The sequence below is a fragment of the Larimichthys crocea genome, chromosome II (assembly GCF_000972845.2).
Source record: "Larimichthys crocea isolate SSNF chromosome II, L_crocea_2.0, whole genome shotgun sequence".
NCBI lineage: Eukaryota > Metazoa > Chordata > Actinopteri > Sciaenidae > Larimichthys > Larimichthys crocea.
Window position 1 is genome coordinate 11,802,105 of NC_040012.1, and position 25,923 is coordinate 11,828,027.

Sequence of the window (25,923 nt, forward strand, 5' to 3'; positions counted from 1 at the left end):
GTGCACACACCTAAATGCTGCTACTCTAAAAGAGGCTGGACTGTGGAAATACTGATGAGGCTTTTTGACAGCTCAGATGTATTTTCTTCTATGTTGTTTCAGTATGATGAGGATGGAAAATACAGCACAAGCGTCACTGTGTTGTTGTTTTCAGTGATACAACAAAGCTGGTTTAAAATATATATATATTTTTAGTTCTGTATGAAAGCATATTTTGCAAGAGACATGTTGGGAAAATCTGATTTACAGGCAGCATGATTCTCAATTTCAGCCCGGCGCCACCATGCAGACGATGGGCCCGTTTCATTTGGATTCACCTCAGTGATCGCTTCTGATCGTTGACGTGAAGCCAAGTGAATCAGAGCAACGTTCTGTCTTCTCAAGCTAACCCAAATTCTGTTTTGAGATCTTTTTAAAACCAGGAAAATGGAGGTGTCCACTCAAACCGTCCAGTCTTTGTTCATGAGCAAGTGGAGAGTTGAGCCATGGCGGTGATGGAGTCAAGGAAAGAATGTGAGTGGAGAGAGGTGCTACTGTGTCTAAAATATCAATGAGGGAGATGCTGCCAAGTTTTGGAGCACACAAGAGGAAATAGGTCCTCTGTTAACATAAAATGGACCAGGCATCTCTGCACTGCTTTATATGGGCACTGTGAATATATTTTATATAATGGAGATTTTATTTTATTTTAACTACATAACTTTAAACATTGTCTAGTGTTCACTCTCTTCAGTATTTATACATGGAGTGAGTTATTAGGGAGTGTATTCCTTTAAAGTTTAGGTGACTACAGCATCTGTCATTCAGTCATACTGTACAGCTTACCAATGCACTGGAACAGTGTGTTTGCCCAGGTGAGTCTTTAATGTGGAACTCTGAAGAAAACATGCCAAACAAATTCATCAGTATAACAATACATGTTCCTTGTGTTTCCACACTCGTTTGATTTCAAAGATATTTATCTTAACAGGATAATAATTTGTGAAAGTCTCTGACATTTGTGGCTAGCTAGCATGATAATAAATCCATGGCTTGGAACATTTTTTAGTTAATTAGAGTCAATCAATCCAAACTTTGCTCACTTACCGGTGTGAAACCGGAGTATAATGAGCAGAAATCAGCATGGTGATTGGAAAACACAAATTACAGCTGTTAAAGAGAAACTCATCCACTTTTCTTCTGTTGATGCCAATGCCTGCTGCGAGGATTTAAAATTAGCATGGCATTCCTTTAATGGATGTTGGGGGGAATGTGCTCGTCTATAATTAAAAAACCTGTTAATATGCTTGTGGGCTAAAATATGAGGGGTTAGTATGATTGTATGACAACCCCTGAAAAAAGGACAGACTGGTCAGTTGACTTTTAAACCAGAAAAATGTGTCAGCGTTTATTTAATCTCGTTTTAACACGACACATGAGGAAAAATACAGTTATATTACCAAACACTGCTTATATACAGTGTATGCTATTCATGTGATATATTAGTTTGCCTGTTTATGTGTATTATGAGCAAATGAAGTAACACTACATAATGGTGTGTGACCACGCCAACGAGGTGGTCAGTAAGATCATGTGGCGTATTAATGAACTTCCCTGATACATATGGGATAGTCGTTCCTGTTAAGGGCTGTGTATATTTCTGTGGTCAGGGCTATATTCATATTATTCCTGACATATTCCATGCACCTTACATTCATGGTGTAATGATGTGAGTAATAACCTGGTGATGTTAACAGCACCTTAGAATAGGACTTTTATCTATGCTATGATATGACCCGGCTGCCAGTATCCGCAACGTATATATGACTTCACCTCTGAATGTAATTTCCTCTCAAGAGCTCTTGGAAAGGGAGAGCTTATGTTGTTGAGCTCATGTCGTCGGGGCTGCTAACAGCAGCTTGCCATTGTATTAATTATTGTCAGGGAATCCAAGGGGTGTAGATAATACAGAATGCACTGGTTGGTCCCATTTGTTTCACTTGTCAGTGGAGTGAATAATTGGGAGTGCTGACCATATTAGACACAGAGAATTTCTAAAACATACGAGTCAAACAGTTGCAACACAAAAGTATGGCTGGGAAATTAAAAAGCTTAATGTGTGAGAATTTCAAATCAGTATGGAATAATTTGCTGGCTTCTCATTGCCAAAGGAATTTACTGAAGTTTAACCCAGACAACAGTCATTCTGCTTCACAGTGAAACATACACTTTAGAATATGCTTATTACTGGATTATATTTTTTTAAGTGAGACTATACATAGCACGTCAACGTTATATTTCTTTTGTTAATCATATAACTTTAGGGTGTGCTGCATTCGCTTTTCGAATAAGTGTCAGATATTTTGCACCCCAACTTCATTCTTTAAAGGCTTGAGAACATTGATACAATTTTAGTAGAAGGGGGTTGCTAATACAATGGGGCTCATCTTGCAATTCTCCCAAGGAATAACTATCAGTCCTGCTACAGCAGCTTCAGCGTCCCTAGGTGACCGCGCCACTGAGCCCGTGCTCGCTCCATCGCACCCCACTCCACGCCTGCTGCCACCCTGAAGGTAGATGCATCACGCTGGGGAGACTGCGCAACAGCAGCCCCCTCTCTCCCACCAGCCCCCAAACCTCCTCCACGGCACAGTGGCCTCCTGCGGCCCCTACACATCTCCGGGTCTCTACTACAGCCCTGGTCCCAACAGCCCAGACTCTCCCGCAGGTGAGTTTCCATACCACCTCCATGTCCCCTCCCACCTGAACTGCACAACTGGTATCCTTTTTGTCATTTGAGAAATGCCACACACACACACACAACACATACACATACTGTACACACACACACACACACGCTCCTGTGCTCACTCTGAAGGGGACACCGCCTGTTCCTTTCTGCTCACCTCCCGGCTGCCGGCTGACTCTCTGAGCCGTGTCTGTGGTGGCTACGCCATGTGTGGGGATCTAGGGGTTTCAAACAGCAGGCCTCCCGCACTCCCTGAATGGCAAATATAAGTGCCTCCAGTTTATTACACTGTGGACGTTTTATGAATCATCTCTGACTAACTTTGATATGAGATGACAAGCACTCACTAATCGGTCCCAGTATCAAAATATGTCCAAAATATTGAATCAAATAAACACGTGACTGGATTTGTTCTTCACAATAAACTAGAGCTGTTGCTCTTTAACTGACCCTTTAACTTTGTCCTCAATTAAACTAATGCTTTAGTGAGCTCATTTGTTCCTTTCATAATAAAACTACTGTCACAAGGTGACAAACTAAAACAACTGCTGCCACAAATAGTTCAAGTTACAGTTTACAGGGACTGACAGGACAAAGAGGAACTCCCAATCAAAACACCTCTCTGTTTCTATATCCAAAGCATTCATGTCACATTATAATATCCTTACACACATAACAATGAACGCTTCTGAGATGATATAAAATACATGGAGACAGATGTTGAATCAAAGGAACACTGTTTATACATATAGTTTACTGGAATGGGTGGTGGTGGTGGGGGGTCTTTAATTTAAATGTAACTGCTGATATAACGCTGCTTTATAATTTTGTATTTACTGTAACCTGCAGTCTGCATTAATTTTCTCTCTTTAAAGAGGATTCCTGCAGCATCTTCTGTTCCTGCTCCCCTTTAAATATATTTTTTATTAGACAAAAAGCTTTAAACTATAACAGTTTCACTAACACATAAATTACAACTTTCACTTTATAGGTTGCCATACCACACCACACTTAGTTAACAAAATATTTTACAAACAAGATGATATCACCCTCTCCATGATATTAATATGATATGTTCTCTGATCTGTAAACAGCTGGTTATCTTGCTTTTCCACGATAAGAGAAAGTGCTGAGGATTTACGCTTGGTGAGCACATTTGGGCTGAATCTTTCACACGTCACAAATTGCAGATGGGAAGCAGTGATCTTGAACAGCCGATCACATTTCCGTGACCATCTGACACCTTCCATTTAGGAAAATAATACTTTCTATCTTAGCATACCCCTCTGCAGCAGCCAGCAAAAGGAATTATGCCTGGTAGACTTTGCTATTCACAACTTTGGAGCTTCTCCTTTTGTTTTGTTCCATTGCACTGATTAGATTAAATGTTCACTCTTTAATCAGTTATTCAAGGCCACAAAAAATGTCTACAGTTTGTGTCTTTTACTTTCATTTTTATGTTATAAACAGTGAGAAATCCATGCTATAATATAAGCATTACACAGGAAGTTGTGTAGTAGCAGGGGGTAAAATAAGGAGCTTATTAATCCATTTCACTGTATGAAGTAGATAATCAGTGGCTGGGATCTTTGTATACCTTTTTTTTAGGAGCTTGCATCTCTGAAAACTAATGAGTGAAGCATTTAAATCTAATGTAAGTGTTGTTATTTACTCTTGTATCTCCTCCTCTTGTGTCTCCATAATGTTGAGGACAAAAGGATTTTTTTTACCCATAGAGGTAGATATGGTGTCTGAGTAATATGACAGATAAATATGAGTCGGGTTAACTGGTACAGAGAGTTGTAAATCACTGTGGTGTGATTCTTTGTCTCAAAGGGTTTAATTAGTGTAGAAATTCTTCTCTTATCTGATGACCCCCCCCCCCCCCCCCCCCCCCCCCCCCCCCCTCCCTCTGCACACTGCAACAACTTACAACCATAAACGCCCTGCAATCTGAAGACCAGTGGCCTCAGGAGACTGAGTTGCTACAAAGAGCTGAAAGAGTTGGAAATGGTCATTTTATTGCGTTAGAATAGCTCGCTCGAGACTTGGGTAATGTAGTGCTAACTGACTGCTAGCAGAGATAACAGTATGTGACTCCGTGAAGTGAAATACGGTGGAATACTGTAATGTTCTGCTGTGTCAAGTGAAAATGAGGCAACACAATAATAGTAGTAAACAGCAATAGAAACTGCTTTGTTAGTGCTTTCAAACAACTAATTAATACTACAGTATTACAGTTTTCCTTCAGTGATGATTATTATTTGAGATGCAGAGCACAATCTAATCAGTCATCTCACAGAGTTCATGTAGAATGAATTTGCTCAGTATAACTACAAGTGGGGGATAGGCAGGCTGCGTGCTTGTCAAATACTCAAACATCAAACTATGTTCTGGTTCCATCTATTATAAATGCTACCTATATGTGGCCTGTTATTGCTTGACGGTAGCATGGCGTTGCTCTATTTCATAGTACATGAACAAACCCATTTATCCCTATCTGTCATTTCATAACTTGTGAGGTATCTGTCACTTCTGGTCCCACGGGAGTCCTGTATGTAAGTTTTTTTTTTTTTTTTACTCTAATTGAGCTCTTTATTTAATTGACAGTTTATTCTGTCCTAATAAGTCATCTCTAGCTGTTGTTTTTGATTGGATTTTCAGGAATGTCTTTTTTTTTTTCTTTCTCATTTTGAACCTGTAACCATCCGGTGTCAACCTGCTAATGATCAGGATTACATTACCTGATTATTCATGAACAGGGTCGTAGGAAGGATGCAGTCTTAATTTAGATAATAAGATTAGGCGGCTTTGTTTCCCTGATTTTAAATGTCAGTGTAAGACATCCAGACCTCAAGGCTCGGGTAGGAGCTGGACAGGACTGAGGGGAGTTTGTATACTGTGGTTAAAGAACCTAAAGTATTATGACTAACTAGATTTATAAAACAGGACTGTAAGAACCTTTTTTAGTTTGTTGGTTGTTGTGATGGAGTGATATGTATTAGACCATAAGGTCAAGTGGACATCCACAGAAGACAACAAGGAGTCTACATCAATCAGTTTACATTGATAAAGGACGGTCTTGTGCAGACTTGCCATAAGGAATCTGAACATCCAATCAACACTCTTGCGCACTGATGGGTGTTGTATTAGGTTTCAACCATTTGTGTCTTCAGGCCTGCAGCTAGACCTCAGGTGATGACACATTGACCTGGTCAGACAAGATAATCCTACATGAAAACACAGTTTATTAACTTTATATCACTTTGGGCATGTGTTGTGTTTCATTGTGTGTGTGTGGTCTGATTGCTTTTGTCACACATTAATGAAAAAAAAAACATTGTGGTGTGTGTTTGGGGGGTGGGTGGGTATAGTGGGGGATTATAAGCTTTAATACATAATAAACAACATGTGCACATTATAGTGCATGTGGTATTTATGATACAGATGCAAAACTTGAGTTTGTGTGTCGAGCACCTTCTTTTGAAGGACTAGCAGGAGCAGAATGAGATGAGGGGTTATTTTGGCGATGGAGATTAAGGCAGGGGCTTTTTGTCATTTGTGCGAGACAAGCCATTCATCCATCCAGTTCACAGCCAAAAAAAGGCTGGTCCCAGAAATTAGCAGTTTCAGCTCAGCAGCAAAGTCGTCGGGCTGTGAAGGCAGAGAGAAATTGACTAATTAGCAATGCGCACTAAAACTTGACGGTTCTCTCTATAACAGCGAGGGAAAGACTCGGTTTTTCTCCCCCTTTCTCTTTTCTTTCTTCCATAGATGTTTGAAATCGCAGTCATTTACGCTCGACAGTTTTTACAATAGCCTTGAGCCATAATTTTGCGAGTCTCTCCAGCATCCATACCCCTGCATGGTCTCTCTCCACCGGCCATGCACGACCGTTTCTCTCCCCAACCGTGGATTTCCTATTACTCTCGTTACGACTCACTGAGCCCCAGGCCCAAGGATAATGATGTGTTGTTTCTTGGTAGCATAATTTGTCACACGTATATTTCTTCTTCTTCTTCTCTTGCAGAAAGCACAGCTCCCCTCTCACACACTCACACACTTCTTGTTAATTCAGAAGAACAAATGATCAACGTCAACAAATAACCTGAAATAGTGACTTTAAGAGTTTGGAATCAATGGTTATTTGGAGATACCACCGACCATAGACTTTAAAGGAAAGGACATTTCTTTAAAGGAGAACAAAGGGGGAAAATTTTCAAGTGAGATTATTTTGGGAAACCTGAAGCTTACTTTCCTTTTTTTTGTCAAGAGCTGAAGTCAGGTAAGTTTGGCTCCTTCTCAGGGCGAGCTGCTCACATCATTTAGTTGTGACAGGCGCTTTTAGTGAATCTGGCGACAACGTTACAGCACGCTTGTGTCAAGTTTACCCACATTACGCACATAGAAAATAGCTTCCGTAGTGCCTAAGAAACAATAGATAATGCATATTACATTTAACTTTAACCTAAGCTGCATTTCAGTGAATATTTTTCGATACTCACGTCCGCGTAACTCAGGTAGGCTAAAAGCGAAAACGCGCCCGTACTGCGTGCTGACGGCTCGGAGACAAACTAATTGCTTTTGTATGACTCCGTAAATCTGTGCGATGTGTAATGTCCTCATTGTTGGGGGGGTGTACGGCAAGATAGGAGAAGGGATAAGTGTTGTCTGATTGCTGCATGTTATCCGTCCACCGTGGCGGTTGTCTCTCTCCTTTTTTTTCTTCCCCTCTCCCATCTCATCCGACAACTTCAGCCGCGTTACCGAGGGGGGTAAAAGCGCCGCAGCATCTCCGTATCCTCCGTTTTTTTGTTTTGACAGCGCCCTTCAGATCATCAGCAGCCTCCATTTAAATCATCTTGCTCTCGAGTTTAAGAATGAATAAGAGTGGCACGCTGTGGGAACTACTGCGTTTTTTTTGTTTGTTGCTTTACGACCAGAGCTCAAAGTTGAAAGCGACTGAAGCCGTGTTGGATGTAGATTCTCGCCGGCAGGCATGGCATGGTGGTTATTCCCCGCTGGATGGACGCGAGATCTGCTCAAATAACTTACCCGAGAAATGCTTTTCTATTGTAATAGTTGACTGTTAGGCTACGTGTGTGTGTGTGTGTGTGTGTGTGTGCAAATAAATGACCTGAGGTAAATGGCTTGCATGGTTTATTTGTTGCCTAGGTGGCGTTCACAGTCAGGAAGTCATGTCCAGATCGGGTGATAGAACATCCACCTTTGACCCAACACACAGTGACACCCTGCTGCACGGGCTCAACCTCTTATGGAGAAAACAGCTTTTCTGTGATGTGACTCTCACTGCCCAGGGACAGCAGTTCCACTGCCACAAAGCTGTGCTGGCATCCTGCTCCCAGTATTTCAGATCTCTCTTTTCTTCCCATAATGTAATCAACAATGAGGGGAGCAAAGGGGACCAGGGCAGCAGTGGGACCCCTTCATCCTCTCCTGATGACAAGCTGGTGACCCCCAACGCCAGGCCCATCAATAACCTGGTACTCCAGGGCTGCTCCTCCATTGGACTACGATTAGTGCTGGAGTACCTGTACACTGCCAACGTGACTCTTTCCCTGGACACAGTGGAAGAGGTGCTGTCAGTCAGCAAGATCCTGAACATCCCCCAGATTACCAAGCTCAGCGTGCAGTTCCTCAACGACCAGATCTCTGTGCAGAACTACAAGCAGATCTGCAAGATTGCCGCACTCCATGGACTGGATGAGACCAAGAAGCTGGCCAATAAGTACCTGGTGGAGGATGTGCTTCTGCTGAACTTTGAGGAGATGTGTGCCATGCTAGATGCTCTGCCACCTCCGGTGGAGTCAGAGCTGGCTCTCTTCCAGATGTCAGTCCTCTGGCTGGAGCATGACCGGGAGACTCGCATGCACTATGCGCCGGACCTTATGAAGAGGCTGCGCTTCGCCCTTATACCTGCTCCAGAGCTGGTGGAGAGGGTGCAGTCTGTTGACTTCATGAGGAGTGACCCTGTGTGCCAGAAACTACTCCTGGATGCCATGAACTACCACCTAATGCCCTTCAGGCAGCACTGCAGGCAGACCGTGGCCAGCAGGTGAGAATAAGACAGACAAACATACAAAGATACATAAAGACACACACATACACACCCACACACACACAGCAATGAGCTGTCTGAGAGTAGACGGAAGGCGATTAAATGCCTCCCACTTGTTAAATTTGAACAAATTGCCGACTTAAGTACTGTATTGCCCGCTCTCAACTACTGGTCCCACCGCCTTTGTAGTCTAGACCATGTAGGTGGTCAGTCAGAGATGTGAGGTCTGAGGCCCAGTTAATGAGGATTGTGGGGGTTCTCCTGTACAAGAATGCCAGCTGTCAAGGGGGCTTGATCTAGTCCATGCTACACTATCCATAATTACGAGGTTACCTCATGTTTTAGTGGGGGAAAAAACAACTCTTTATTTCCTCACACATCAGTGTAATTGCTTCTAATCAGTGTAGACAAGATGCAGCAAAGTAGATAAAGGTTATGTGTTCGATGTGTCGCAACTCTCATGAAATACAATCTGAAATGCTGTAATTGAATTGTTACAAGAATTACGTGGTAATTACATAATTATTTTGGTGTAAGTACAAAGACACTCCCGCTATTGAGGTCACAATAAACACAAATAAAACACAGTCAGAAGGAATTCATTTGAGAAAATGCAGTATTTATCAAATAAAGGACAATTTTGGCAATGCTTTATATATTTATGTTAGACACACGTGTCTCACTGACACAAAAATAGGACAAACTGCATGTCGTACTCAGTGTCCTGATCAGCACTTGCTGGTAAGTAGATAGACATTGTCAGTAAGTTGATTGATTGATGATGCTGTTGTCAGGTTTTGTTTACCGAGCTGACTGTATCTTTTGAGTAGTGAAGGCACTATTCAAATTTGGAATAGTCTACATATACCTCTGAGCAGCAGAAAATTAGAGTCGTGACACTGAGAATCTCAAAACAGGGAAAATTCAAATTTTGCACAAAGAATCTTAAAGTGAAATAATTGTACATGTATATACTCCCACATTATCCCAATAACATATCTATCCCCACATATGGACCCTAAATGAGCAAAGAATCAGGAATCCTCATAATTAGTTTCACATGCCACTGTTTCTCTCCTCTCTCAATTAATCACCATTATCTATGTCCAGGGGCTCATTTGCATATGAATAACCCCAAAACACTTCAGAGTGGGCCAGTAGCAGAGAGAATGTAGCGAGACGGCGGTGATTTTCCCAAGCATGAAAAAGTAAAATATGAAAAAGGAAAAAAAAGGTGAATGTGACTGAATATAAAGGCCAGCTACTCTTAATCTTTTTATTGCATATTGTGATTAATTTGTAGATTTGTTATGAAATCCATTCGGTGCCAGATAATGCTCATTAATGTACAGTAAAGTGTGCGGCTTTTTGGGGTTATATATCATATACAAACAGCAGGAAATATCTCACAACTGGCTCAGAGATGTCACATGAATCATTGCAGCCAATGAAATGGAGACAGTGTATAGGCAGGTTTATGTACTCAATTGCGCTTTTAGCCTCCAGCATGGCACCCTGCACGACCGTCTTCGCTTCACAGCTAATTGAAAAGATATCTTTAGAGTACAATAACCATTCAATAACACATCAAAAGGATAAGTGCGCCGTTGAGCAATTTTTTTGTTAATCATGATGAACGTGGCCACATATTGCTTGATTAGTTGTCTCAAGTTCAGTACCCAGACGAGGACCAGTTATCCATTTAAACATGCATTTGTTCTTTATTTCATTCATACGCTGAGCATGTTCAGTGAAAAATCAAAACACGCTGAGCAAGTGCTGTTATTGCTATCAAAGTAATTATGTAAATAAAGGAATTAAAGGTGTCCAAGTTCAGGCTGTCCTTATTTTGGCCTTTGGGTGTTTTATTTCAAGTCTTAATACCTGTTTTGTTCCCTGTTTCCTAACACTTGTCCACACACCCACACTTTTGACATTACAGAATCCGTTCCAATAAGAGATTGCTGTTACTGGTGGGTGGTTTGCCTCCTGGACCTGATCGTCTCCCCAGCAATTTGGTCCAGTACTATGACGATGAGAAAAAGACATGGAAGATCCTCACAAGTGAGTAGCAAAGCCTCTGCTGCCTTTTTTTTTTTTGTTGTTGGTTTTTTTTGTTTTTTTTTTTAACCTGAGGCATCTTGTGTTAGTGGCTTTTATGATGAGAGGAAGTTGTTCCTATGGATGACTTTAACACAGGTTAATTTCCACAGAAAATGAGGGGAAGGAGTTCCCTAAATCCTTTAGGTAATAATGTATCACTATCACTTTTAATATAAGTTTTTAATCAGAGCGTGACTTCACAGCACTGTGGAGCTTCATGCCCGGTTTCCCTTGTTTTTGCTGAAATATGCTGGCAGGATGCATGATGGGATTTACTTGAATCTAATGATCTACTGTGGCAGAGATAGAACAATAATGAATGCCATCTTTCCTCAATAGCTTTTAAACGTTGCTTGATTATTCACTCAAACTGATCAATATATGAGAGTGAATTACCCCATACATACTGAAACGCAGCATGGAATTAGCCTGTTGACCTATGAGTTAAATACCAAAGAGATTGATGGTGAGCTCTAATGTAACATTCAGAAGCAAATGTATGATTTTAATTGACTAAATAGCTAAATTAAAAGATATCCTATAGGTATCCTATAGCCTGTAGTGATTTATACCAGCTGTGATATTGATTTCATGATGTCATATTGCAAGTTGTCATCATTTCCCCTCAAAAATCTGCTCAATTGAAAAAAATGTAGAGTCTATAGAGAACATATTTTGTGAATTTACCAACACATCCCTGCAGCTCTCACCTCTGTGAAGTGTACTATGCTCTTTTTTCTCTCTCTGTCTTCCCTGACCTTTTAAGGCTCACCACTATATTGTTGCCATATTGCAAAGGTCAAAGAGAAGCTAATGGGAAACCATATCTGTGCTTTGCATCATCATTGCCAGACGTATTGAGTTTTTGTCCTCTTGTTTTGGTTGGAGACATATCTCAGCAGTGTATTTTCATCCGTACACATTAGCCATAGAGCCTGTCAGCTCGGTGCTGTGCAGTTTGGTCCGGTGTGGCGTTTCTCTTGTTGTGTCTTAAATTCAGAGAAAGTTTTGGACGTTGTTTCTTCCTCTGCTCGAACATTTTCTTGGCAGTCGTTTCTTATTTTAGCTCATTTTTGGCCAAATCTATCAGGGTGTGTGTTTTTACTAAAGGAGCCATGCATAAGCAGGAGCCAGAAAACTCACTGGCGTTTGTATTGTCATTTTCTCATTTACCTCACACTCGTGGGTATAAACTGCAACAAGGAAAAAGGTCAATAGGGATTTCCATCACTCAAAACTAAAAAGTTAACACTCAAATGGTCCGTGGCCAAGTGGAAGGACAAAACTGCAAAATCATCCCCTTAACACATCAGTGACCATCTGATGTAGCTTCCACACAATGGATGTGGAATAGAAGATTATTAACATTCAATCATAACTTTTCAATGAGGCGAAACCTGAGAGGGACAGCCTTTGATTAAGACATTCATCAACACAATTTGGGAAGAATCTGATCCCTCTCGTTGTGTCGGATATATCTACTGCTCGCTGATTCCAGTGTAAAGTTTGCCATCTAGTGTACCCACAGCGGCGTGGACGAACACAAGACAAAGGCAGGCACAGGCTCAGCCACAGGGCTGGACTGTTCTCCCTCTCTTCTTCTTTTAAACCAACCTGATATTAAAATCTCCCACTTGGAAATGGACCTCATCTACACAGCATGATCTAGAACAAAGGAATCCAGCTCAGTGGGATGCAATTGTAATGGTGTTAAAGGCACGTCAGAGCTCGAGCAGCAGTGGTGCATTAGCTGTGGAGTCATTCAACCAACCCCGACTGTGCCTCTATGCAGAGGTTTCTGACTCCCTCTAGTGAGCCCTAGAGCTCACTGTAGACTGGAATGATGGCGTCCATCTCATAGAGGACGTGCTCATCCTGCCCTCTTATGGCTGTTCACCCCCTGGGGTTAGTGAAAGATTTGAAGGAGAGGGGACGGATACGTAGATTAATTTCACACTCTTTCTCAGGTGATAATTCTCAGTAAAGTCTGACATCGTAGAAGGAAAAATAATAGATATATGTTATTATTTTCACTGCACAAGCCTATTACAGTGCTCTCAGTGTTATTACAGCCTTTCACTTATCTCACTGTTCACCTGAAGAACCTGTAGAGGTAGGACAAATGTCTCAAATCCTCCCACGGATCTGCTCATACTGTAAAGCAGGAATCTCCTTTTCACACGAGAGGTTACGAGATGATTTTGAGTCGCTAGACATCAAATAAAAAGCCGCCCATCCGTGTCCTATATACTGCTGACTGAATGATAATGTAAATAGCATGTAAGGGAATTTGGCAGTCATATGGCGCTCGTCTTTGAGGTGCACTGGAGGTAGGCAACCTAATCCCCTCGTTCAAGATAAAGCTGTGTTTAGTGTATGTAGTATTAGTTCCTATCTGAGACTCTCCTCCCATAGAGGACCGGCACATGTCAGCCTAGCCAGAGTGAGATTGCAGGGAGAGGCCAATTGGAAAGAAATGAGATTCAAGGCTGTCTAATTTTGCAGCAACTGTGATCCATCAGGCGTTGGGGAGGTGACAGTGGAAATGACTGATGGAGACAGACAGGTGGGCTTTAACATTTCACTGATTTGTGCTCAAAAAGCACCGGGCCTGAGATTTATTGAGTGAACACGATCATGTTCATTATGACTGTCACCTAAGACCATTTCTCTACATCTCAATGGGGTCACTTCAGCAAAAGAAGATGGAGGAGATGTGGGGAGCACAAAAACATACACAAGGGAAAATCCTCCTCCACGAGGGGTTCTGCTGCAGCTGTGGACTTGTAGATGTTTAGGGTAGAGTGTGCTAATACAGCATGAGGAGTATGATGCACCAAAGGTCATGTTTATTTTGTATACTGAAAATATTAGACGAATAGCTGCTGTAGCATTTTTTAATGCTAGAGGGAGAAAGAAAAAAAGATAAGAAAGATAGATAGATAGATAGATAGATAGATAGATAGATAGATATTATTGTCACAACAAACAGCAGACAGTTTACTCTTCCTCATTCTTTCATTTGTTCCAGTTAACGAGTCAACAGGCTTGATTCCCCACAAGAAATCACTTCCTGTAAATGGATGAATGGAAGGTTGCAAAACAAAAGCAACGAAGAGGAGAAATAAATTCTATAACATCGGCTCACACTGAGGATTGTGAAATAGATGTTTGCCTGTGTGACAGTAACAAGCACGTTGGCCTGTTCTGATGAGAACATTGCAAATTAAATCAATCTTGACATTAACATGTACAATGAACACTCCTTGTCAAACAATAGGACATGCAGCAGCGTGGCGGGATAAAAATAGTCACTGAATGAGAAACAGCGTCAGTACAAATGTAATTTTTTAAATTAAGATAACATTTTGTTACAAGAAATAATTGTGACTAACAATTATTGTCCAGACTTGTAGACCTGTATCAGAGATCTTCAATTAGTGTTCATCCAAGACCTGGTTAAAGCTTTTTATTAAGCTTCTTTACACGTTTTAAAATGTATTTTCCATACATATAGAAATGTAACCCAACGTACACACAAAAGAAATAATAATAATAAAACAAAGGGTGTCTTGATTGCAATATCTTCACAAAACCAGCTCCTATGTAATGTTTCACAAGTACATTGATTTGTCCTGTCGCTGATGTGCAAACATTGTCCATTTCTCCTGACAGATATCCTCCTGAGTTCTTATCCTATAAGTCAACAGTTCCATCCTATATATGTCTGTCACAGTTTTCAGCCATTCATCTTGTGTTGGTGTTTTAACTTTAAAAAACCTCCCTGAATCTGCCTTATCGCAGGCTGCCAACAAATCTTTTGACAGGTATAAATCTCCTCTTTGTACAGTATCTTCTGTAAAATAACTAAATTACAACACTACATCAGTTCGTATGGGCCAAAACCGTACAATCAAGCTTTGTTCAGTGATAGGTCAGTGTGTTTTTACAACATGTTTTGTCGATCATCATTCATTTAAGAAAAAAACTTTCTAAAAGTTTTTAATGGTACTGTAACAGATAGAAATCAATTTGACCCACTGGGGACTACTTACCTGCATTATTCTTGTGTTTTAGTGACTGATGCCTGAATTTTGTCTATTCCAGTAATGCCTTACAACAGTGCCCATCACTGCGTGGTGGAGGTGGAAAACTTCCTGCTGCTGATGGGCGGAGAGGACCAGTGGAACCCCAACGGTACAGTAACACCACAGACCGAGCGTCTTGCTTTCCAGTGACTCCGGCACAGCGGATTTGTCAATGTTTACTCAGTTTAGAGAACCAGAGTTGATGCGAGTTCAAACCCATCGGAGTTAATGTAACACTTTCAGATTTCAGTTTCAAACACTCACCCTGGAGCCAGATCAGCTCTGAGTGGACAAACAACACTCCAGTCAACACTTGTCAATAATTGGCACAGAAAAATAACCGCTATTACCACTGAAATATTTGTGGTAAGTGTTGAGAGTGCTTTTTGTGAAGTCGCACTGCCATAATAAGAAACTGTAAATGATCAAAAACTCTGATGCTGTCCTTTTGTCCTTCTTATTCCATCAAAACAACACAGTGCTGAGCGTAGTGAAATTAATAGTGTTTGTTCAGCTCTCAGAGTCGAAATCAATAAAATATCAATACACATCATTAGAGATATTTCAAGATGTTAAGATGAAAACCAGATCACTATAATTGGAAAAACAAGACTTCAGTCAACAGGTGTTAACTCAAATGGCTGTAAAAAATAATAAAAAAATAAAAAAGCAGCACACATTAACACTGAAAATCATCATGTGTGGGCGGTGATTTTCAGATAATATATTTATAAATGGAGACTCGCAGAGTCACAGTTGTGCATTTCGTTGGTACTGTATTTAACAAGGAGTTTGGCAAAGAGTTAGCCAGTTAGGACTGAGTCATATTCAGTATCTTACCATGAGGACTTAAGTCGTTTGAGTCACTGATCTCGATTCTTTCTGTTTTCCAGGAAAACACAGCACTAATTTTGTCAGCCGCTATGATCCCAGATTCAACAGTTGGATACAGTTGCCTCCTATGCAGGAGAGGTAAGTCTATTCAAGTCATGCTCAGTAAATCTGATGATGCACAAAGAGTCTGTAGGATTTTCACTGGACTTTTGAACATTATTAACTTCTAATGAGTCATTGTCCTAAAATTAAAATGATTAGATTTAAAAAAGATTTTTATATTCATGTTTTGCATACAAACGTTGTGCAATTCTTTGTATTAACCATTAACATGTAACTAATTATGATTATTATTTAAATCTATCCTTTTACACACAAACTGTGGATAATCCTATGATAAATCTTGTCGTTTATGGTGTAATGATGTTGTCTGGTTGACACTTGCTTCCTCAGGAGAGCCAGTTTCTTTGCCTGCCGCCTGGAAAAGCACTTGTACGTGATCGGCGGCAGGAACGAGAGCGGCTACCTCTCCAGCGTGGAGTCGTACAACCTGGAGACTAACGAGTGGAACTACGTGTCATCTCTGCCACAGCCTCTGGCCGCCCATGCAGGAGCAGTGCACAACGGCAAGATCTACATATCAGGTCAGAAGGGAATCTGTCACTCACTCGTAAAATATACAAGATAAAAACACAAACATTAATATATGGCAGGCACAGCATCTAACAATATTAATCAACCATCTTTATTATCACAGACAGAAACATACATGATTGAATGCCTGGGTTACATTTCTGATTCCACTGTCACTAGGTTTCTCTGAAAGTATGTTTTGAAACCAGCTCAGTGTAATTTCAGAATAAAGTCCATACAATACTTTCACTGTCAGAAATTTATACTGATATTCTTTGTTTTAGTCACATTTAAATCAGTCAAAGACTCATCACACCAACGCAGAAAGACATAGATAAAATCCTCCTCTTCCAAAAGCGGGCTATCACTGAATCATCTGTGAATTTAATGACGTGACTATTGTACTGTATTATGCAGCACACCAGTCATTACAACATGAAACTGAAACAAGGGAACAAAGGCACCAAAACTTTGAGTGGTACCCGTGTTTGAGCTGGTTTGAGAAGGCACCATTAATTCTGACGCACTGCGATCTATCAGGCAAAAAAACAAAATGTCGAGCCAGTGAGGATGAAGTTTAAAAAGTTTCTCTGTAAATACATGCGGCTGCAGGGTATTAAAAGTAAAGAAAGCAATCAATAATCTACACCGATTAATCATATGTTGAGTAATTAAGATAATTTACTGTTTATTTCAACATGGCAACCCTGGTAATTATTAGGTTCAGTGATAAATCAATACATTTTTTAATGACATTGATCTGCGCACACGCATGTCAGTTTGTCCTACAGAGAACATTACATGAGCAGCCAGTGTGTCTGCCAGTATTAAAGGCACAGACCTGTGTTTACCTGTTGCAGGAGGAGTTCACAATGGAGAGTATGTGTCCTGGCTCTACTGTTATGACCCCATAATGGATGTGTGGGCTAGGAAACAGGATATGAACACAAAGCGTGCCATTCATGCCCTGGCTGGAATGAACGACCGCCTATATGCTATTGGTGGAAACCATTTGAAAGGTAAGTGCTCGGAAATGAACAGAAAACGGGTCAAGATTGATACTTTTTTTTTTTTTTTAAACCGTGTGAAAGAGACGCTGCCATTATGAGCAGGCAACGATGACCTTGATTACACTCTGCAACCCATATTCCTCTTCTTTTTCACCGTTCATCATTGAGCAAAACTGAACAAACAACTGAACTGTTGTTACGTGTCATTTCGTATTTAGCAGGACTGAATGGTGGCGTTTGAATGGGAATTCTGAAAAGCGGAACTCGAATGTGTTTCTTTGCAATACAGTCTTTCACAGTTAATTGAAAAGACTATTAAATGTAGATTTACTCTACATGGTGTACAATTTGCAAACTCTAATTGGTTTTTCACTGCCACAGTTTCAAATTCGGCTCATGGAAACTTTCTGTGAGCGCGCTGGGATCTGTCACGACTGTATCCACATTTAAAGGCGAATTGATTTATTTTCTCAGGCTTATGGTTAGTTGCTGTATATGTACAGTATGTGTGTCTGTGCATCTCTTTGTCTGCGCTTTACTTCTGTTGGGTTGATGTGACTTCCTCTACTCTGTCTGTGTGTGTGTTTTTACATTTCAATGTAAAACCCTTTGAGTTCATTCGTAGTGAAATGTGCTGTATTAATTAAAGTCTTGCCTTCAGATTGTGGCGATATTCAGGGAAAAGCAGACACTTGTAAATATAATCAACCAGGCTTCAGAGACCCTGAGAGGAATGAGGAAAGAAAAACAGATCATTTTTTAGACTTGTCTAGATGTCAATATTTCATCATTCAGTTATTTTTCTCCTGGTTTTACCGGCATGTATGGTGGCTATCATGGTATTATCAGTATATTGACTGAATAACAAGAAAAACAGGTAGTGTATTAAACTGGACACACTACATTGGATATAAAATCTTAAACATTTCAATCATTTTGATCAGTTTAGCTTAATGGTCACATGTAATCATACAGTACAGGTACAGTCACAGTGCAGTGTCTTTCTGTAAGCTTATACAATTTGTTCAATTAAAATAGGGATAGTAATAGTAAGAGAAAATGTAACAAATCATCATTGAAATTATCAAAGTAATAGTAATTAGGGAGAAAATAAATAAGAAGTATTTTAAGGTGCAGTCGGTGTTCTCATTTAAGATTCGAGTGGCTCAAGGGTCGAAACTCGTCCCGTCATTGTTGACCTGGTGTATCCTGAACCTTCTACCCGATCACAGCAGGGAGGAAAGACTGTTTGCTTAACATTAAATATGCATGACTACATATGCGACAATCAGTAACTCCAACAAGTTTGCTTCATCAGGACAGAGTAGGTGTGGGTTTTAGCCAATTTTATTTACAGTTGCCTGGCAACAATAGGCAGAAAATCCCACAAATGTTCAAATGTCGTTAAGTCCTAATTGTGCACATCAAGTATGTGACATCACATTTTACCTGCCTGTTGAAAAATCAGTAAGAACAGTGCGTTTAAGTGCTTTAAGATATTTTTCTTCCTCTCTCACACAAAGGTTTCTCACATCTAGATGTAATGTTGGTGGAGTGTTACGACCCGAAAGCTGACCAGTGGAACATCCTGCAGACACCTATCCTGGAGGGTCGCAGCGGCCCGGGCTGTGCTGTTTTGGATGACAGCATCTTCCTCGTTGGTGGCTACAGCTGGAGCATGGTATATTCTTACACATCGGATTAGATTATTTTAGACAGGATCATTTAGATTTTACTTTTTTAGAAAATTCTATACTTTTGCTGCTATGAACAAATGTCATGAAAAGACCAAAACAAAAAAATACAAAATACTTTTCTTGGGCACTGTAGTTTTTATCAAATGTTCCGCTAGCAGGAATTAATAGTGGATTTGTCAGGGACTATTTTCATCTGCGGATTAATACACATGTTCACATACAGCAGGATGGTTTAGAGATGGTTTAGATTCAGAATAAACTACAGTGTATCTGGCTCATTCATGTGTTTTTTTGAACGGCAGAGCTCTGCTGCACAGAACAATAAGCTATATCTGACCTCAGCTACACAGGCTCATTAGTAGGATCGGTTTTTTTTGTCAGTTTTTGTTCAGAAAATCGCCAGACTTCATCTTTAAAGTTGTCCCAGCTGTTTTTGACTACATGCATTCATATAAAAGAGAGTTTTTCCATTCCACGGTTAGAAAAACAGCACAAAGAAGAATGAAGGGAATGACTTGATTTTCTTTTTTTCTTTTTTTTTTGTCCTCAGGGGGCCTATAAGTCTTCTACCATCTGCTACAGCCCAGAGAAAGGAACATGGACAGAGTTGGAGGGAGAGGTGGCAGAGCCCTTAGCGGGCCCAGCCTGTTCCACCGTCATACTGCCTGCCTGCCTTCCCTTTAACAAATGACAACTAAGGGCGAGCAAGGGCAAGGAGCAGAAGAGTGAATGGGGGGAGGACCATCAATAAGCAAAACAGTTGTCAACAATTTTGTGACAAACCCTCCGGTCAGATGACGGGGGTGTGTATAAATTATTTTTTTACAGGTTTGACCAGAGCACTTTCGTTATTCCCTACTGAAGGTTTGAAAAAAAAAAAAAGAAAAAAGAAGAAGAATTGTGTAACTCATGTATTTAAACTCATCTGTGTTCTGAGAAATGGTCAGTTTCATATTTGATTTTAATTTAAACGGATAGTAAGTGTTTTTGGCTTCTCTTCTATAGCACGCATAGTGTTGAACTGAATTATAGCTTTCAAATCCATTGTATCTTGTATTCAGTAGAGGCATAATTCCAGCAAAATGCAGTGTTGTTTCATGGACTGACACTGAGAGAAACAGTGGTCCAGTCCCAAATCGTCACGGGGTTCAGTTAAACTAGGGCTGGGTGAGTTACATTAACCGTGATGATCAAAGTGTATAAATATTCTTCATTGTTAGAGTTATAACTCATTTTTCTCTGACTGGATTGTGCACTTATCCTGCTGCATCACCCAATCAGATCATCATGCAACTGTTTTGTTGCCTTTCTCTGAAAATGAACATATTTACAAAATGAGGAGGCTTTAATCATTATTTAACTGACATAGTATGAATGAAAATACCTACCTAACTAGCAGGTATACTGGGGTCCAAACACTGTAAAAAGTACACAAGTACACACTGATCTTTATGAGTATGTGTCCATATCACCCAGCCCTACTTTTTAACTAATTATTATCTTGATAATTCATACCCAGACTGAAGTCGTGTTTCTGTATAACTTGTTGAACAGAGAGTTCTTTGCAGGTTATCTGCCTGACAGAAAAAAAAATCTCGCCAAATGTTTGCGACCACTATTCCTAACGCTGCAGGCAAAACGATTTAAGGTTCACCAGTGATTCTTAAATATTCATATGACGCACTAATGTTCACGTTAATTATGATAATGATGGTACAATCAAATTTCAAATTGCTAGCCAATGTATTTATGGGTAGCATGTTTGGGTAAACAGATGAAGAGGACATTAGTTTGGTTTGTTCTCCTTCACAAGTTAATGCGAACAGGCCTGTTTATGAGGCCACATAGTATTACCTCGGTAAGATTTTAATCTTTGATGTATGAAAAACAAACGAGCGTCCTTAATGCACTAATGGTGAACTTTTAATTCAGCACCTTTGATTCACTAAAATGTAAATTAATTACTGTGCTGTGTTTTAAAAAAAAATGATCTTACGTACAAATGACTCTAAATCCAGTCTAGTCTACGTTATTAGGTTGAAAAAGTTGACTCTAAATATCGATGCAGTACCTGTTGAATTCTGTAAAGATTGGTTGATTTCATTCTTGTACATAATCGCTTGCAGTGAAACATTTTTGTGCACTCAACCTTGGATTTATTCTCAAATCCTGTTATGTCCTTTGCATTTTAGAATATGAAAATAAATTGACTCTTGATGATTAAAAAAACCTCCTTCAGTTCTTTGACATTTTCATTTCATTGACAAAAAGAAGTTTGAGCATCTGTAATGTGCGTCCATGTGCACCACACTGACTTCATAAGACGGACAACATATTTCTACCATCACTTTCTTCAAAGCATTCTCAGTTTTTCTTCTCAAAAATTTAATCATAAACAACCCAAAGAGGCAAAATCATTCTTTGGTTGAACTGTTCATCAATCAAGTAGGAATTGCTTTAATTTGAAGGAGTCTTGAGCTGAAAGTTTGAGAGCCACTGAACACAGATGTGTGCAATAACTCATCTAAATGATTAAAACACAACTTCACACTTTGATAGAAAGAAGACACACAATACATGCAAAGTGTTCCCAACTAAAATGTTGCAGTACACGAGCAACAACATTTTTTCTTTTGTACTTTGTACTCAGCACTTATAGCTTGTAGTTGAGTCAAACACACTTAATTACTGTAATGTGAAGACTCGGGCTGGACTGCAGATTAATTAATGTCAATGTGAATTAAAGATAGATTAATTCACAGTTCACCTCTGCATCTCCCAGTATATTAGATAATACCAGTAAAGACTTGTCTCTATGCTCTGAGACTACACAAGGTATGATTATTAATAAATCTGAAACACCTTTAGATTAGAATAACGGTGCATTACACCGAGCTGCAGTCTGCAAAACGTGAACTAGCAAGCATATAAAATAAACCTGATGTTTACCCTCAAGGCAGCCTCTCATGCCAGACCAGATTTGATTTTCCAACCATTTACTACCAACTGTCTCCTGCACCAAACAGCAGGCTCGTCCCCCTATACACGTACACCTGATGGTTTATTTCTAATGTCTTTTTGTGTTTTGTGTTTTGTTTTTTTTCTCCCCCTGTCAATGGCAGCAGTTTCTCTGCTTGGCATCTCCACTTCATGCATCCACTTGGCCGCGTGCCTAGAGGATAAGACGGCAATTATTTCCTCACAGAGATGATTCTGTTAGATTACATAAATCCATATCTAATTCACACAATATGGCATTGGGACAGTAGAAAACACTCTTCGTGTCACAAAATCCTCAGAGATATGTCTGAAAACAGCTACCGAGATAATGCAGTGATATTTGAACGCTTCCTCTGGTCAGTGGTAACTCAACTTCATCACTGCAAACACACTAGTTGAAGGAACAAAGATTTTGGAAAGGTGTTCCCAGGGCGAAAAAGAAGAGGTTTAGACAGAAATAGTGAGCTTGTAGTCTGTGTGGATTTGAAGTCTTCATTTACCCTTCGGTGTTGATGGCGGCAGATGGTCTCTGCTCTGCTCTAGGTCCCACTGCTAACGCCTCGTCCCCAGCTTAGGGAATAACAGGATTGGTTAAAATTAAGACGGCTGACCTTTTAATTAAGTACGTGGACCATCATGGCTCTGTTGTAATCACAGAAAAAGTATTCTCTGTCCTTGGCTCTAGTTTCATAGCGGTATAGACGTGGGACACACTTTCTGTGGCCTGAAAAGAGTTTTTAAAAAAGTATTATCTTGATCTGCAATATATGTTTTTAACAAGTCTCATTCAGTCATCAGGATTATCTGTTTTTACTTACAAAATGGATTTATTTCCATAAAAAGAACATCTTAATAAACATGAAACATTTAGATTTGATCTATTCCTGTAGGATTTAGAATCAACATGCAATAGCTGCAGGCTTTCCTTTTCATATTAATTTTTTTATGTCTATAACTGTCAGATTTCCTCTCCTGACATGAAAAGATCAACAGCGAGAGTTAGAAAGCACACAGCATGAAACATTATGCTTTAATCCTTCTGTACTTTACCTGCTCCAGCATCTGATTTTTAGCATTCATTTGTATTTTTTTCCCTCCTTACATGCAGCGCCTCTCTGATTTGCAACACATCTCATTATTATGTGTCACTGCACTCTTTCTTCCAAGTTCTCTGGGACTTAAAAGATGTAAAAACTGTAGCTGCAAGTAGATATGCGCTATATTCAAACTGTTTTGATGATTGTTGATGACTTTTATACTAAAACAGGCACCCACATTTAAATCCGTCAAATGTAACAATATTGTTTGGCCAAAAAGATCTGTCTTAACTTAAAGTCCACTTACTGTCCGAGCTTTTAAAAATGTTTTAACCATATCCAATGTTCAGTCTTCAGCGGATGGAGTTTGCCCGCTCAACTGAGCAACACAACAATAAATCTTAATTGAATAAGAGTACAGAAATGAAATATTTATCCTCAGTTAGATAACACTACTGCTCAAACTGAACACAACAGCATCTACTGTAAAACCACCACACTCAAAGACTTTATGATTTACATCAGCAAACCCCAAACCCTAGTCTACAACAATCAAATTTAACGTACAGACAACTTTTAGAATTACTCACTTCTGCTTCTTTTCACATTTCACAGATTTGTCCAGTAAATCCTCTTTTGATATTGATCTTTCCTTAAAGAAGAAGAAACTACTAAACAGATTCAAGTGTGTCTGTTTCTATGGTAAGCTTCTTGGAAAGAAGTCATTTAGCACTGAATATTAATTAAGTTTAGTAGTTGCACTTCCAATTGATTTATTACAAAAAACATGCTAAACTAGAACAACCTAGTTTAGAGATATTTTTGGACCTATGTGTGATATGACGTCTTGTATTCAAGTAAAAGATCTGAATATTTCTTTCACTGTTGCTTATTTATTTATTTTTTTTTGGGGGGGGGGGGGGGGGGGGGGGCAAAGAAATACCCTGGTCCCCTACAAAGGCTAGCACCGGCCCTTCTTTTACACATAAAGATGCAAGAACTAACAAAAAAAAGAGTTAAATGTGAATAAAGGTGATGATAAAACCTTTAGGTCAATGCAGTTTGCTCACTCAGTGAACCTGCTGAGCTCCAGGTATGCGGCTTAAGTCCACCATCTAGTGGTAAATCTATCCAGAGTCGGTGTGTTTGTGCTCACACCAGACCACCGTTTGAAATGAGCAACGTGCGGACCTGTTGCATTCATCCTGTGTGCACTGCAAAACTCATCTGATCTCAGGACAGGTAAATAAACTTTTTTTTTTCAGTCGCTCACAAACAAACTGTGACTAGCACTTAGGTGAGTTAACTCTTTTTTTTAAAAATGAAGCCATTCATCCTGACCCACATAAAGTGACTCATATCACCGCAGCCAGCTTGTGAAACACTGATTGGGATTATTTCCATCATGCCTCGCGTTTGTCCCCATGTCTGTTTACGTTCATCCGAGCTACACTCCTCTGGCTCTCAGCCACCTCTCGGTATTTATAACCAAACAGCGGCAATCATCACTCAAGGCATCCTCGCGAAATCCTCCTCAGAGCACTAAACTTGGAGGAGAGGTGGCTGAATTTAGGATCCAACCTGATCGGGGCTGAGGATGGAGGAGAGCGCGTCGCATCAAGGTAAAAGAAAAAAAACAAAACTGTCCAATCCATTAATCATTTCATTTAGTTAATTGATATTTTTTTATTGCTTCCTGTCATCATCATATCTATTCCTCCAGTGGACATCTTTATTTGTTATCCCTGCTGCTCCCCGTGCGTTGTTGTTGTGCGTCAAACACTTAACTCCACAAGAGGAAAGAGACATCCTAATTAGAAATACCTGTTAACAGGCTGGTTAATGTATTTCTAAAACGACTGCAGATTAGACTGGGGATGGAGGGAAGGAGAAGAGGGCAGAGAGAGGGGGGGTCTGCCTGTTGTCTCCAGTAGGCTGTACAGTGGTTGCACTAATTAAAAAAAGGAAGGAGATCACAGCCAGGAGCTGAAATTATTTGAATTTAAAATAGATGTTTTAACTTTAATGAATTAGACAGAGAAGGTGGACTCCTCTTGCAGCAGTAGTGTTGTCTGTAGGCACCCTGCAGAAGGATTTGATGCATGATTAATTTCATTTGTTTGAATAAGTAACCCAGATGTCATGTGTGCTTTTTTTTTTTTTAAAGGTGTGCTTGTTGATACAAGTGCCTTGACATTTTATTTTTCCACAGCTGCGCGCTGCAAAATCCACCTGATAATTTAAGGTATCGCACGTCTTTTGAACTCATTGCATCAGGCTGTGCTAAAATCAGAAGCGACCCGTCCGCCCATCAGCAGCATAAAGCCGTCTCGGTGCAAATGTGTTGTGCTGACCTTGGAGCCTCTCCCGGCTTTCAGGCGAGCGCAGGTGCCTGTGTTTGAGGGCAGAGCTCAACCCAGACTGTGTCCAGTTCATGTCTGAGGAGCCCTGCTGCTGATGAGTGAGTCACCGTGCCTTTGCTTCAGCTCTCCCACACTCAGTCATCTTCCTTTCAGCTCCGGCTCAGTGGAAACAGCCTTGTTTCGTCTGTCTCTGACTGGCTCGCTTCAAACTTGCTGTTTTTTCCAGCCTTGCCACTTCATCTCCCTCATATTTCTCAGTTATACACACACATACACACACACAACAACAGGATAATGGTTTAACAGGACTGTTATGTTGTGTTCAGTATTCTGGAAACATGAGATAAGGGT

The 25,923-nt window shown here is 40.1% G+C and overlaps 2 protein-coding genes across 6 annotated transcripts in view; both read left to right on the plus strand.

Annotated features, from left to right (window-relative positions):
* Positions 1 to 75: 75 nt before the first annotated feature.
* klhl14 (kelch-like family member 14) lies at positions 76 to 21,366 on the plus strand. Of its 5 annotated transcripts, none has more exons than XM_027288001.1 (10): positions 76 to 513; positions 2,468 to 2,707; positions 7,904 to 8,804; positions 10,750 to 10,871; positions 15,018 to 15,107; positions 15,892 to 15,970; positions 16,286 to 16,476; positions 17,326 to 17,484; positions 19,014 to 19,156; positions 19,723 to 21,366. In XM_027288001.1, the coding sequence occupies exons 2-10, from the start codon at positions 2,557 to 2,559 to the stop codon at positions 19,861 to 19,863; spliced, it is 1,977 nt and encodes a 658-aa protein (XP_027143802.1). In that variant the 5' UTR covers positions 76 to 513; positions 2,468 to 2,556; the 3' UTR covers positions 19,864 to 21,366. The 5 variants fall into 5 exon arrangements, with proteins under 5 accessions (XP_027143802.1, XP_027143791.1, XP_027143803.1 ...); XM_027287990.1 differs by having other exon boundaries at positions 18,999 to 19,156; positions 19,723 to 21,364; XM_027288002.1 differs by lacking the exon at positions 2,468 to 2,707 and having other exon boundaries at positions 495 to 513; positions 18,999 to 19,156; positions 19,723 to 21,364.
* A 3,136-nt stretch (positions 21,367 to 24,502) lies between these two features.
* cacna1eb (calcium channel, voltage-dependent, R type, alpha 1E subunit b) overlaps positions 24,503 to 25,923 on the plus strand; it is a 55,878-nt gene continuing 54,457 nt past the window's right edge. Inside the window, exon 1 of the mRNA XM_027291260.1 lies at positions 24,503 to 24,831. The gene's annotated coding sequence lies outside the window, so the exon portion shown is untranslated. The remainder of the gene's footprint in view (positions 24,832 to 25,923) is intronic.